Below are 14620 nucleotides of genomic sequence, written 5' to 3' on the forward strand. Positions count from 1 at the left end.
CAGGATAGCTGTGACTATTTTGCCCTGCCATGGTTTTCCTTAAAAGTTAGGGCTGGCGCTATGGAAACCAGCGTGGTGTTTCCTCAAAAAACCAAATGTGGAACTGCCATTGGACCCAGTGACCCCACGTCTAGGAATAGAGCCTAAGCAACCCGAAACACCAATCAGAAAGGATATCTGCACCCCTGTGTTCACAGCAGCACAATTACAATAGCTAAGATCTGGAAACGGCCCGAGTGCCCATCAGGAGACGGGTGGATAGGAAAGCTGTGGGACATGGACCCCGTGGAGTACTATGCAGCTGTGAAAAAGAAGGATCTGTTACCCTCTGAGACAGCATGGAGGGCCCTGGAGAGCATCATGCTGAGTGACATAAGCCAGTCAGAGAAAGACACGTATCCCATGATCTCACTCACATGTGGAATCTAATGAACAAAATAAACGGATGGACGGAGTGGATCCAGAGACATGGAGGCACGGAACAGAGTGCAAATCTGGGAGGGAAGGCGGGGAGGGTGAGCGGGTGGGAGGTAATCAACCAAGGACCTTTATGCACATATGCATAACCCGTGGGCACAGACCGTGGGGTGCTGAGGGCCTGGGACAGGGGATGGGGGTGGCCTGGAGGGGGTCAATGTGGGGAAAAAAGACATAAGTAATACTTTCAACAATAAAGATTTTTTAAAAAATAATAATAATAGCTCATATCTATTAAATACTGGCCTTGACCATGTCATAGGCCCTATTCTACGTATTTTACATGGATTGGCTCATTTATCGTCGCAACCATCTTATAAGGCCATCCCTCCACACAGAGGAGAGAACGGAGGCTCAGGAAGGTTCGAGACCGGCCCAGGGTCCGCGTGGCCTGAATGTGGCGAATCCGTGGGCCAGGCCTCTGTTCACTTCCGCCAGGACCTTCCCTGGGGTCCGGGCAGCGCGTCTGTGGGAGCAACGCGGAGAAGCTCGAGCTCATGCACCTTCCGTCGGTATTCGCACGCGCGGTTCTCAGAGAGGGTGCCCTAGGCCGGTGGTCGGCACACTCCTCCGTCCACAGAGCCAAATATCAAACAGCACAACGATGGACATTTCTTTGGAGAGCCACATTTTTTAAACGTAAGCTTCTTCTAACGCCACTTCTTCAACACAGACTCGCCCAGGCCGTGGTCTTTTGTGGAAGAGCCACACTCAAGGGGCCCAAGAGCCACGTGTGGCTTCGCGAGCCGTGGTTTGCTGACCACAGCCCTAGGCCCACTCTCCATTTACTGACTTCTTCTTTGATCTCTCTCCTCGGCGGGGTGTGTGTGTGTGTGTGTGTAATTTCCCTCCTAGGGATCGTGCCCATAGATTTACACCTAAATAGTTCATTATTTTTACATCCCGATGGCTCGTTGCTGGTATAGATAGGAAGTTGCTCGGCTTTTGTACATGAACCTGCAAGCTTGCTGTCATCCTTACTTGTTCCCGGCCAACTTTTAGTCCATCCTTCGAGGTTTTCTACGGAGATGGTGATGTCATCTGTAAACAAAGTGTGACTTCTCCCTTCCCGATAGAGACACTTTTACTCTCCTTTTCTCGTCTGACTGCAGTGGCTGGGGCTGGCGGCACCATGATGAAAAGGAGGGGTGAGAACAGACACCTTGCCTTGCCCCTGGCCTTAGCCAGGAAGCTCCTAGCTTCTCTCCATGACGATGTTCGAGTTTTGTCGCTGTCCCTGGTCCACGATTCATTCGAGAAAGTTCTCCTCTAGCCCTAGTTTAATGAAACGATATCATGTTAATATTAAAAAAGTCCAAAAAGCAGTGTGCACAGTTTGATTCTAATTTTGAGAAGAAAATACTCTACATTGGAAAAGCGCGTGGAAGGCTGGTAATTCAAAGTCGTCATGTTGGGCCGGAGAAGAGGTATTTTTTTTCTTCTTTACGTAGTTTTGTATTTCCTAACCTTGCCCTGATGAACCTCTTTGTATTTTTTTTTTTTTAACAACAGAACAATAACATTATGAAAAGCGATGATGTGTTCTGGAGAGCTGGCTTGCAGACAGAAAAATAAAACAAAGACTAATTTAGCCCAGCTCGTGTTGCTAGGTGGTTGAGTGTCTACCTGTGAACCAGGTCAGGGTTCGACTCCCCGGGTTGCGGGGTTGATCCCCAGGGCGTGCAGGAGGCAGTTGATCCATGATTCCCTCCCATCATTGATGTTCCTCTCTCTCTCTCCCTCTCCAATACAAATATATTAAAGAAGAAAAAAATGAAATAAACGGAACTGAACTGCTGAACCTGGAGCAGTAGGGCCTGACAGGTCTTGGCCGAGGGGAGGAGTCGCCAGGCGGAGGAGGTGCCTGGTGCCTCTCCGGGGGCCCAGTGCACGCCCCGGCCACGGGACGGGGCAGCAGCGCCCCCACCTGGCCCCGGCGTTGCTGGCTGGCGCGCACCCCCAGCTCAGGTGCCTCGAGAGCGCACCCCGCGCGCCGCGCTCTCCGGGGTCCGGGCGCCCGCGGGCCGTGCTGGGCGGCGGGAAGGTGCGGGCGAGGCGCCCGAGAGCGGCCCCCGACACCGCCGGGCTGCAGCGGGAGCCGGGCCGGAGCCGGGTGAGCCGCGCCCGCGCCGCGGAGGGCGGGGGGAGGCGCTGGGGAGGCGCGCGGCGCGGGCGCGGGCGCGCACAGGCGCGCGGGGCGGCGCGGACCCTCGCGGGCAGCGCGCCCTCCTCTCCCGGGTCCGCGGCTGCCGGCAGCTCCGCCCGCGGCCCCTCCGCCTCGACTCTGGGCGCCCGCGGCCGCACCGTGCCGCCGCCTATGGGGATCCGAGAGTTCCCCGGCGGCGCGCCCCGGGGCAAAGGCATCGCCACGTGAGTAGCGCCTGGAGCGGGCGCGCGCGGGCGGGCGGACGGGCGGCCCTGGGTCAGCGGGGGTGCCGGGCGGTGGGGGGCTCGGGGGAAGGGGTTGGCGCTGCCCGGGAAGTTCCCGACGGCCTGTCCCCTCGCCACTCGCCCCCGCCCGCCTTGCCCCAGGCGCCCAGGACCGGGCACCGGCGACGGGACCCGACGCCGCCGCTGCCGCCGAGGCTGCCGGGGAGCTGGGTGGGCGGCGAGCGGGGAGGGGGAGCGCGGCTTGGCGGCGGCACCTGCCCCTGGAGGCCAGACCGCGCCCCTGCTCGGCCTCAGGTCCATCCTCACCGACCACCATCCCCCCTTCCCCCTATCTCTCCCGCGCACCTGCCTGGCCGCAGTGGCATGAGGAGGTCCCCGGACGTCAGCCCGCGGAGACTGTCGGACATCAGCCCGCAGCTCCGGCAGCTCAAGTACCTGGTGGTGGACGAGGCCATCAAGGAGGACCTCAGGTGGTCGCGCTCCGTGGAGGACCTCACCGGCGGGCCCGCGGGGCTCACGTCCATCGAGGAGCGCATCCTGCGCATCACCGGCTACTACGGCTACCAGCCCTGGGCGGCGAGCTGCAAAAGTAAGGCCCGCACCTCCCGTCCCCCCTCCCCGCCGCTGCGCCTCGCCCGCCGGGGTCCCCTCGCCGTCCTGGGAGCGCGCGCAGCCGTGCGCCTGGCCGCCCTCCCTCCTGCGCCCTGACCGCGGGCAGGGACCCAGGTTAGCAACTTTTAGGGAGAGGCCTGGAGGTGGGTGTCCTCCGGGACCTGGGGGAATTTCTGATCCATTCTCTTACACTCCAGACCCCCTCCCCCCAGTCCCCTCCCTCCTTCCTCGCACACCCCCCTGTACCATCCCTTGCCGGTGAGGGGTCCCTGTGGGAGACATTGGGGAGCGAGGCTTCCCTGTGGATCTGAAGGTGTTGTTACTCGCCAGAGTGGGGCTCAGCTCCAGACTGCACCCTCAGCTGGCCTGGATTTTAACCCTTCCCGTTCCTCCAGGCCCGGATGGAGGACCATTCTCGGGCCTTCATTTAAGCTCACTCACTCCCTTTGCATCACATGTCGATCCGTCCTCCGTGGAGGCCTGGGTTTGGACCCTCGTAGGTCTGGTAGAGACACCTGGCTGGTGTCAGGTGGAGCCGCCGGGCCCGGCCGATGGCTTTGACGGTGTGGTGATCCATGGTGCAGGCGGTACCTGCGTGGTGGGGACGCGTAGGGGGGACGGTTCTTTCTCTGGGTTTGGTAGGGAGAAGGTGACCACCACCCGCTCGGGGTACCCCTGACTGTAAACCCCACGGAGGTGGTCTCATCCCGACAGTTTGTTTCCTGACCCCCCCCCCCCCCCCCAAGAGGCTGGCAGTGACCCCCGGAGTCCGTGGGAGGCGTGCGTGACACTCTGTTCCGTTTGCCATACAGGCTCGCGGCTTCATGAACCCGAGACATGTTTCAACCCTCGGTTGCTTGACATTGGGACATAGTTTGTTGGTCCTCAGGGGGGAAGAAATCCAGCTTTCGTCAATTAATCACAGTCCGTGCTAAAAATAACATCTACTTTTAGTGTGTGTGTGTGTTTTGTTTTGTTTTCTCCTAAAACCCCCGGTTTCAAATCAAAGGTCAGTGGCGTGCGCTCGGCCAGCGGGTTCCGTTTCAGTCCTTTGCAAGGAAGCAACGTGGGATTCCCGTGTTTTCTTCGCGTGCCCTTGTTTGGTTCTGAAGGACGGGGTGCGATGGCGTTGAACTCTGTCCAGAGGTTGCCCGGGTCTCCTCCCACCTCCCGGGTCGGCTGGCTAAGAACTGTAGCTGGCGGGACGCTGGCGGTGGGTTCCAGAAGGAAGACACAGGACCGCGCGTCCCCTTTCCACCTGGAGAGCCCTGGGCGTAGGGCCCCAGGAAGGGAAGCCCGGAGGTCATGCGAAGGTCGGTCATGGTCATTCCGTCTGTGACCTTGGGGAGCTTCCGGCAGTGTTGGCTACAGGCGTTTTTTTTACCATTAAGACAGGGGACTATATTGCCCGGGCGGCGTGGCTCCGGGGTTGAGCGTCGACCTAGGAACCAGGAGGTCACGGTTCGATTCCCGGTCAGGGCACATGCCCGGGTTGCGGGCTCCATCCCCAATGAGGGGCGTGTAGGAGGCAGCCGATCCATGATTCTCTCTCATCATGGATGTTTCTGTCTCTCTCTCCTTCTCCCTTTCTCTCTGAAATCGATTAAAAAAAAAAAGACAGGAAAGCCCATGTGGATCGATACTAGCAGACAAGGCTACAGGGAGCAGAGGGCCATGAATAAAATCAGCTCACCCCCCTCTCTCCTCCCATGAAGATCCTTCTCCTTCTCCCACGCCATTTCCTTTTTACTAACGTGCTTTTTCGGTGACAATTGACATTTTGACGAATCAATTGGATTTTTTTAAGTTGAAATTTAGAGAAGCGAATGTTTCATGAATACAGCCCAAGACCTTTTAGAGCATTACTTGAGCTGTTTTGAAGAGAAAAAAATAAATCATAAAAGAGTCTTATTTATACACTGAAATCAGCGAAGTCTTGTGCTGGTTGCTTAATCATCACGCTCAGCAAACTGGGGGACAGGCTCACAAAATAACTTATTCCCGCGGTCTCTTTCCCGACCTCCTGGGTCAGGAGAAAATTGAGTTTCCTGCCCTAATTGCAGCGCCTGGAGAGGCCTGGACAGGGCGGCACCTGATCAGTTGTTTCGGTCAACGAGGGTGACAAGCTCTTGCGCAGCTATCTAGGACGTGGGAACACAGCCGGCTCGCGTGCGTGCGGCTTGAGGTGACCTTGACCTTGACCTTGACAGCGTTGGGAGATGGCACGAGAGAGAAGCGATTGCCCTGCGGGAGGCTCAAGGGCGTGGGGGCCCCTGTGGCGTCTCGGAGCCGTTGTCTGGCTGACAGATGTTTTCTGTGACATTCAGCGTGCCTCCTGCCCGTCGTGTCTCGTCCGCGGCGCGGGACGGGGTGGAATTCTCTTAGGAGGTTATTTTTATTAACCTTCTCCGCCATCCACTCCGTAGCCATGTAGAGTTTTAAAAATTTGGCTCTGTCCTCCAAGTTTGATTCCCGAGGGTGGGAAGAAAGACGTTTCTTCATGAATGCCGACTTGGCTTCCTTATTTTTCTCTTTACAAGTCGCGTCTGCCTATTTCCAATGAACGTATATGAAGATGTTTTCTTCCTTTTTTAAAAAAAATTATTTTTTTATTGATTTCAGAGAGAGGAAGGAAGAGGGAGAGATAGAGACATCAATGATAAGAGAGAATCATGAATCGGCTGCCTCCTGCACACCCCCTACTGAGGACTGAACCCACATCCAGGGCTTGTGCCCTGACCAGGAATCTAACCATGACCTCCTGGTTCATAGGTCGGCGCTCAACCACTGAGCCACGCATGCAGGGGAGTTTAAGAAACACTTTTCATGGGAAAGTGCATCGTGCTGGCGTGTGACACGTAGGAAGGACCTGAGATCCCTTCTCTATCCATTTTTTTAAAATTTTTTTTATTGATTTCAGAGTGGAAGGGAGAGAGAGAGGGAGAAACATCAATGGTGAGAGAATCATTGATTGGCTGCCTCCTGCACGCCCCCTACTGGGCAGGGAGGGGATCGAGCCTGCAACCTGGGCACGTGCCCTTGGTCACAGTCGAACCCGGGACTCCCTCAGTCCACGGGCGGACGCTCTCTCCACCGAGCCAGACCGGCTAGGGCCTCTGTACATTTTTAAACAACGCATTGGCCAGTGAGCTAGGTGAAGACCATTTAAAGGCCGCAACCCGGAACAAGAGAACACGAGCTTATCCAGACTCTTTTGCTTTAAGTCCGCCTTCTCTTTTGGGACATATTTAACGTAAAAAAAAAAATCTCCGGTAGGTTTCTCTGCTTGTATTCCGTGGGCGTGTCTTCCAAGTTACCGGTAACGGAAATGTACCGCAGTAGGATCTGTCCCGGAACACTAGGAAAACGGGGTCCTGGTACACCTGTCGCTATGTCTGTTCTACCTCTAAGTCCCATCGGACCTGGCGATGCCCTCAGAATCCGTCCAGGGATTTCACTGGGGTGCCTGGAAGGTGGAGACAGGAACACTTCCCAACGAGACCCTGTTCCCCCCCCCCCCGAACCCCCACCCCCTCCGGAGAAACCCGGGGGCCAGGCGGGGGCTTCAGAAAAATCACTGCGTGCTCACGAATGCGTTCATTTGTAGATGGCACAGCCATCCATCCACCCGTCCGTCCATCCGCAGACGGTGCACTGCGTCCAGGGGGCAGTACATGGAGTCACTTCTAAGTACACGGTACATTCCTGTTTCCTGGAAAACGGCACAGCGGGAGGCGAGGCGGACAGGTGCCATCCCACCTGTCTCAGCCGTGCGCACGTGTTCTCGCTGGACGAAACAGCTTGGCCTGTCTTGGACCCCCTCCCGCTGACCTCATGACCCTGGCCACCCATTGCGTCATGACTGCGTGTAGGGCACCACCCACGGGTCGTGAGCAGCAGGCTAAGGGGTGGGGCCCCCTGGCAACTTCTCTTTCTCTCCCTTTAAGAAAACTCGAGCTCAGCCCGGCCGGCGGGGCTCCGTGGTTGAGCATCGGCCTAGGAACCAGGAGGTCAGGGTTCGATTCCCGGTCAGGGCACATGCCTGGGTTGCGGGCTCCATCCCCAGGGAGGGGGGGGCAGGCAGGAGGCAGCCAATCCATGATTCTCTCTCATCTTTGTTGTTTCCATCTCGCTCTCCCTCTCCTTCCTCTCTGAAATAAAAAATATATGTATATATATATATTTTTTTAAAAAATCAACAAAACCCCCAATTGCTTAAACCATTGGTTATTGGAGACTGACTCAACCCCCAGCCTTCTTCCGCTCCCTGGAGGGGGATGTGGGACGGAAAGTTCCAACCTCTCCTTACAGTTGCTGCCACGGCAACCAGCCCCCGCCTCCGGGCTTCCTGCAAGCCAGGTCCTTAGTACAAACTCAGGTGCGGTGGGCAGGAGCCCCCATCCCCCTCGTGGCTCTCGTCAGGAAACGCCCAGGGTTTGAGGGGCTCTGGGCCAGAAATGCGGATGAGAACGAAATATATATTCCTTTCCCTTTTTTAAAAAAAACACACAAAACCTTTTAATCGAATTTATTGGGGAGACGTTGGTTCCTAAAAGGACATAGGTTTCCAGGTGTCCGACTCTACAACCTTTAACCTGTAAACCGTATGGCGTGTTCACCCCGCCACGTCACGTCCCCATGTGAGGCTCCATCGGAACACAGCTCCCGCCTAAGAACATCCTTCAGGAAAGCCATTGAGGTTCCCATCACACGGGGTGTCGCCAGGAAGGGGTGGGGCCGGGACCCTCCGTCAGCGATGCCCCGCCCCCTTCAGAAGTCAGCTGGGAGCCCTAACCGGTGTGGCTCAGTGGATAGAGCGTCGGCCTGCGGACTGAAGGGTCCCGGGTTCGATTCCGGTCAAGGGCAGGTACCTTGGTTGCGGGCACGTCCCCAGTAGGGGGTGTGCAGGAGGCAGCTGATGGATGTTTCTCTCTCATCAATGTTTCTGACTCTCTATCCCTTCCCCTTCCTCTCTGTAGAAAATCAGTAAAATATATATTTTTAATATATTTCTTTATTGATTTCAGAGAGGAAGGAAGAGGTAGAGAGAGAGATAGAAACATCAATGATAAGAGAGGATCATTGAATGGCTGCCTCCTGCATGCCCCCTACTGGGGATCGAGCCCGCAACCCAGGCATGTGCCCTTGGCCAGAATCGAACCTGTGCAGGCCGATGCGCAGGCCGATGCTCTATCCACTGAGCCAAACTGGCCAGGGCAAAATATATATTTTTTAAAAAAACACTTAAAAATAAAGAAATCAGCTGGGAAAAGAGAGTGACCGGGAGAAGGTGGGACAAGGACTCTGAGACCACCGAAGGGCCTCTGTGGCCAGCCTGCGTCTCCCTTTACCTGGCCACGGAGGCGGTACTATAAGCAGCTCCGTCTCTGAGCATCCTCTGTCGCGGGGCTGGCCACAGGCCCTCGTTGTGGGCGATGAAATACACACGAAGGGCCTGGGAGCGGAGAGTCTCTTACTGCACAGATGGGAGAAGCCTCCTGGAGAGAAAGTTCTGGGTTATCCCCGTCCCCCTCCGCCCTGCCCAGATCCGGACACGGTGCCACAGCCGTCAGCGTGAGGATGGGAACTCGCCGACCCGCTGGCAGGGCAGGGCGGTGGGAGCAGTCTGGGTCTGTGCTGGCGTGTCCCAGCCTCATGGGCCCGGGTGGGATCGTGTGTGTGTGCGTGTGTGTGTGTGTGTGTGTGTGTGTGCGTGTGTGTGCGTGCGTGTTTCCAGCCAGCGCCGGCTGGCTCTCTGTGATTTGCACCTGAACTCATTTGTAACCGGGGCAGCTCTCCAATTCCGAGTTGCAGAAAGAACGATTGAAATTCAATCAAGCGGGCCTTTCTATTGATCGGAGTAGACTTCTTTTCACCCACGGAATAGGCTTCCTTTCTCTTTTTCCTGGGAGCGGCTCTCCCTCCGTGCCACCCCCACTCGAGGCCCCCGTTTGATGGATGTCCCCGCCAGCCATCGGCGAGTCAGACCCTGCGGTCACCTTGGTTCGTCCTCCGGCCTCCCGCGCACCTCGCGGCCAGACGCCGGGCGGGTCCTGTCTCGTCACATTCCTGGGATCGTGGTCCCAAGTTAGACAAACGGCGGTGGCACGTGTGTGAAGAGCGAGATCTTATGTTCATGTCACCCTTCCCCCCCTTTCCTGCTCCTCCTTGGTTAAGGCTCTTTTTTAAAAAAATATATATTTTTGTATTGATTTCAGAGAGGAAGGGAGAGGGAGAGAAACATCCCTGATGAGAGAGAATCCTTCATCGGCTGCCTCCTGCACGCCCCACACTGGGGATCGAGCCCGCAACCCGGGCATGTGCCCTGACCGGGAATCGAACCCGGGACCTCTTGGTTCATGCGTCGACGCTCAACCAATGAGCTATACCAGCCGGTTCCTCACTCTTGTTGCTTTAGCACTAGCAAGAGGGAGTGGTAGAGACGCAGTAGGCATGTAGTAAGTTTATTGAATGAATGAACGAATGAATGAACGAACGAACGAGCCCATTCATATCTGGAAGGCCTGTTTAGTGAGGGCCATACGGCGATCACAAGGATTCCGGTGGGACACACTCCTGTAAGTTTAAACCAGGTGACATCTGAGGTCCTTTGCAACGCAAAGGCTTTATGCATCTTGGCCAAGGAAGGGGAGAGTGTCCAGGCCAGAGCGAGAGGATGGGTTGCAGTTGGGAGGGATCAGGCCTGCAGAGGAGGGCAGTTAGGGGCAATGAGAAGATGCATGCGGAAGTATTTTTAAAAATTACGGAATAGAAAAAACAAAATGTTGCCCTAGCTGGCTTGGCTCAGTGGACAGAGCGTCGGACTGCGGACTGAAGGTTCCCAGGTTCGATTCTGGCCAAGGGCACAGGCCTGGGTCGCGGGCTCGATCCCCAGTGTGGGGCGTGCAGGAGGCAGCCAATCCAGTGATTCTCTCTCATCATTGATGTTTATATCTCTCTCTCCTTCTCCCTTTCTCTCTGAAATAAATAAAGAAATATATATTTTACAAAAAAAACAACACAAAAAAACCCCCCAAAATGTTGCTATGCTGTCGATATCCCAGTCGGCCGCTGTGCCACAGGACTGAAATCCCAGAATGTCTGGAGGGGAGAGAGTTAAACATTAGTCCCGAGTTTACAGAATCTAAAGGAACAAGCCACGGTCTTTTAACCTCACTTACGTTTGACTTGACCTCTGAATACTCGGCAAGCACACGAGCTGCCGCCCCAAGCTTTACCCTTTTTTTCCACGGTAGGAACTAGAAGCACATTTCAGACAGCTGTGCATAAATTTTCTTTTTATCTCTGAACTGTGGATACGATCAGCTACCTCCAAAATGGACGAAAACAACGAAGAAAACACTTCTTGCTTCCTGAAGAGTGGATTGCTTTCCATTCGCCACTCATCCCTGGCCCGCTGTTATAGAATCAGACTGCTTTGGCTCGATCAGAGCGGCTCAGGAATTGAGCATCGACCTAACGAATCAGAAGGCCCCGGGTTCGATTCCCTGGTCAGGGCACATGCTCGGGGTTGCGGGCTCGATCCCCAGGGTGGGGTGTGTGCAGGAGGCAGCCGATCCGTGATTCTCATCATGGAGGTTTCTATCGCTCTCCCTCTCCCTTCCTTGCTGAAATACATAAAAATGTATATTCTAAAAACAAAAACAAAAACAGATTGTACTCATTCGAATAGCTGGCGGAATCGTTTTTGCATGGACTTTGCACGTGTGGCTGAGTCTGAACCTCGTCCTCATTTTCTAAATCACCCAATCTGTTTCTAAATATAAAGTCCATTTATTGAATAAAACACTTTTCAGACAGCTGTGCATAAATGTGTGTGTCCGGTGGCCCTGCGAGACGGTGGCCGATCGCCGACGTAGGTCTGACTGAGCAGCTTAGTGTGGTCGGTGTGGGTCGCGCACGGACCGGTTGGACGCCAGACATTTCAGAGTACGTAAGCCCTTTTGTCCTCAGCGGCTGCGGCTGCAGAGGAGGTGGAAACGCAGTGAGCGTGCATCATGGAAATCTCCCCCCGGGGGCCGTTCCATTTGCTCTGGGCCCAGGGGAGAGGTTTCACGGGGGAGCAGGGAGTCGGGAGGGCTGGCCGCAAACAGTCTTAAAGGGGGAGAAAGATATAATTTTTATTTTTCCAGTAACAAGTCACCCTGGGAAACGAATAGCAAAAAAGCACCAGATTGCAAAAAAGGTCATGTGCTTGCCGTGTGGGCATGACACAGCACCACCTGAGCAGTTAGGGGTGACCATGCCTGCAGAGGAGGGCAGTTAGGGGTGACCAGGCCTGCAGAGGAGGGCAGTTAGAGGCAATCAGGCCAGCAGGGGAGCAGTTAGGCATCCATCAGGCTGGCAGGCAGGAGCGGTTAGGGGGTGATCAGGCAGGCAGGTAGGCGAGCGGTTGGGAGCCAGCAGTCCTGGATTGTGAGAGGGATGTCCCAGATGGGAGAGGGTGCAGGCTGGGCGGAGGGACACCTCCCCCCATGCACGAATTTCATGCACCAGGCCTCTAGTGTGTGTGTGTGTGTGTGTGTATGTACACACACACACACACACACACAGAAAGATGTTATCTTCACGCATTCTGTCCTGTAAGGATGCAGTCCGGTTGCGAGAGGGACTTGGCCTGGCCCGGCGAGCCAGGAAAACCCGGAGCAGAAGCAGGAGGTGACGGAGAACCGGTGTGAGGGGGACAGGCAGACATGCTCCTGACAAAAGCACCTTCGAGCCAACAGAAGTAACGCTCGTTCCTTTTGCCACCTGGCCGGCGATTGCACTTGGGACCCCGGGACCTAGGGGAGGGTCTGAGGGGACCCTTTCCTTCGGGACAGATTTGGGTTCGTGACTATCCCTCCGGCAGGGGGCACGTTTGAAAAGGGGGCCATTTCACAACACCTCTGCAGCCTGATTGCGCCCGCTCAGGGCCCCTCCGTGCGAAGCAGGCTCCGAGGGCGTAGGCGCGAGCGCCTCGGACTTCCCGCCCTCTCCTTCTGAGCGTCCCTCCCTCGCCCACAGCCAGAGCTGCTCCCAGCCTGCCCTGCCTCCCCCGCCGCGTCACGGATGCTCCGCCTCCGAGGTTGCTGACCTCAGTGGTGCTCTAGAAACCTCCCCCATCAGCAGGATTCGATGAGCCCGTGGCCAGGACCCACAGCTTCCAGTGAAAGGGGGCACCCCGCTGGTTTCCCCGGGTCCTAAGCAAGAAATTAGGCGCTCTCTTCGCAACTGAAATTTCAGGAGCCAAGGAAGGAGCCCCGGGGGGATGGATGAGCCCAATCTCTGTGGGTCTCCTTGAGATGTGGGGCCCGGCGGGCGTGGCTCCGTGGCTGAGCGTCGACCTAGGAACCAGGAGGTCACGGTTCGATTCCCGATCGGGGCACATGCCTGGGTTGCGGGCTCAATCCCCAGTAGGGGGCGTGCAGGAGGCAGCCGATCCATGATTCTCTCTCCTCATTGATGTTTCTATCTCTCTCTCTCTCCCTTCCTCTCTGAAATCAATACGAACTTGAATTTTAAAAAATAAAAAAGAAAGAAAGCCTTTTTCAATCTGACACATCCCGGATGTTTCCCTATGCAAATAGCCCTTGTTGCCTGACCCTGGAGATGTAGGGCTAAGAGGTTTTGGAGAGGTCTCCTACCCTAAGGCCCTCGCGCTGCAGGTAAAGACATGGGGACCCAGGCCCCGAGGTGACGTGTCCAGGATCGCGTCGGAGACCAGCGTGAAGTCTAGTCCGGTTTATTCTCCACGTCACCCCGTCTCCCGCAGCCTCGGCTGGGGCGCGGGCCCGGGTCCGTCGGCCCCGGGGATGCGGCATCTGCTCTCGGCCCAGCCGGAGGCTGCGGGGAGGATTAGCGGTTGTGCTAAAACCCGGGTCCGTAATTGAACCTCCGGGGAGTACATCTGATTCACGGCCCAGCCTGCCGCTCCAGTGAATCAGAGGGAGCCGTTCAGAGCGAATTCACGGTGAGAAAGGCTGTCGGTTGCCTGGTTACCAGAGCGACAAACACAGAGTGATTTGTGTTGTGTGTGTGCCGTGGGGAAGGTTGCCTCATTGTCACGGTCAAGGCTGAGGCGTGCAGGTCAAGGCCATCTCTCTCAGGCAGACGGGAGACGGGTCGCTTTGGGCCGATGGTCTCACCGCAGTGTCGGCTCCGGCGCACCCCGTGCAGCGAGCGGCCCGGGGGATGGCGCCTGGCCGGTTAGAAGGTCACCCCGTACATCCCAAGGTTGCGGGTTTGATTCCTGGTCAGGGCACGCACCTCAGTAGCCGTTCGATCCCCGATCAGGGCACGTACAGGAGGCAACTGACCGATGTTCCTCTCTCACATCCAGGTTCCTCTCTCTGTCTCTCTCCCGCTCCCTCTCTCTCTCTCTCTCAAAACAAAATCAATAAAAACAATTCTCGGTGGGGTATTAAAAGTGATGATGATGATTCCCTAACCGGTTTGCTCAGTGGATAGAGCATCGGCCTGTGGACTGTAAGGTCCCAGGTTCGATTCCGGTCAAGGGCATGTACCTTGGTTGCAGGCACATCCCCAGTGGGGGGTGTGCAGGAGGCAGCTGCTCGATGTCTCTCTCTCATCGATGTTTCTGACTCTCTATCCCTCTTCCTTCCTCTCTGTAAAAAATCAATAAAATATATATTTTTAAAAATGGTGATGACGAGGAGGAGGAGGAGGAGGGTCGATCGCCGTTCCTGAGCCCTTACTGGGCACCATGCACGGTGCCAGGTGCAGGGTTCCCGCCGCTTCATCAGAACATTATCAGTCGGACATTCCTGTCGCCCCCATTTTACCTAGAAAACGGAGGGTGCCCGGCCGGTGTGGCTCGGTGGTTGAGCGTCGACCTCTGCGCCGGAGGTCGTGTTCCATTCCCGGTCTCAAACACGGCCGACGTGAGAGATCCGTTAACAAGGAAGGAATCGGCGAATGGAAATGTGCGGAGACGGTTCCCCCCTTTTAAAGCGGCATCCCTTTATTTCGGGGACAGTGCCTCTGCCTCGCTCGCCATGGGGCAGTGTTGCTAACAAAGCCCCCCGGTTTATAACATCGCAAAATCCGTCCATCTTCATCGCCAAAAAAAAAAAAAAAAAAAAAGCTCTAATCTCTCGGGGACAGGGGTATGAGAGAT

General features: G+C 56.0%; 1 protein-coding gene across 1 annotated transcript in view; it reads left to right on the plus strand.

The window, feature by feature from the left end:
• Positions 1–2724: 2724 nt before the first annotated feature.
• Positions 2725–14620, plus strand: part of SLC35F3 (solute carrier family 35 member F3) — a 55723-nt gene continuing 43827 nt past the window's right edge. Inside the window, exons 1-2 of the mRNA XM_054712948.1 lie at positions 2725–2847; positions 3228–3457. Coding sequence (XP_054568923.1) covers positions 2795–2847; positions 3228–3457 — 283 coding nt within the window. The 5' untranslated portion in view covers positions 2725–2794. The remainder of the gene's footprint in view (positions 2848–3227; positions 3458–14620) is intronic.

This window comes from Eptesicus fuscus, chromosome 24, assembly GCF_027574615.1.
Source record: "Eptesicus fuscus isolate TK198812 chromosome 24, DD_ASM_mEF_20220401, whole genome shotgun sequence".
In the NCBI taxonomy this organism is placed as follows: Eukaryota; Metazoa; Chordata; class Mammalia; order Chiroptera; family Vespertilionidae; genus Eptesicus; species Eptesicus fuscus.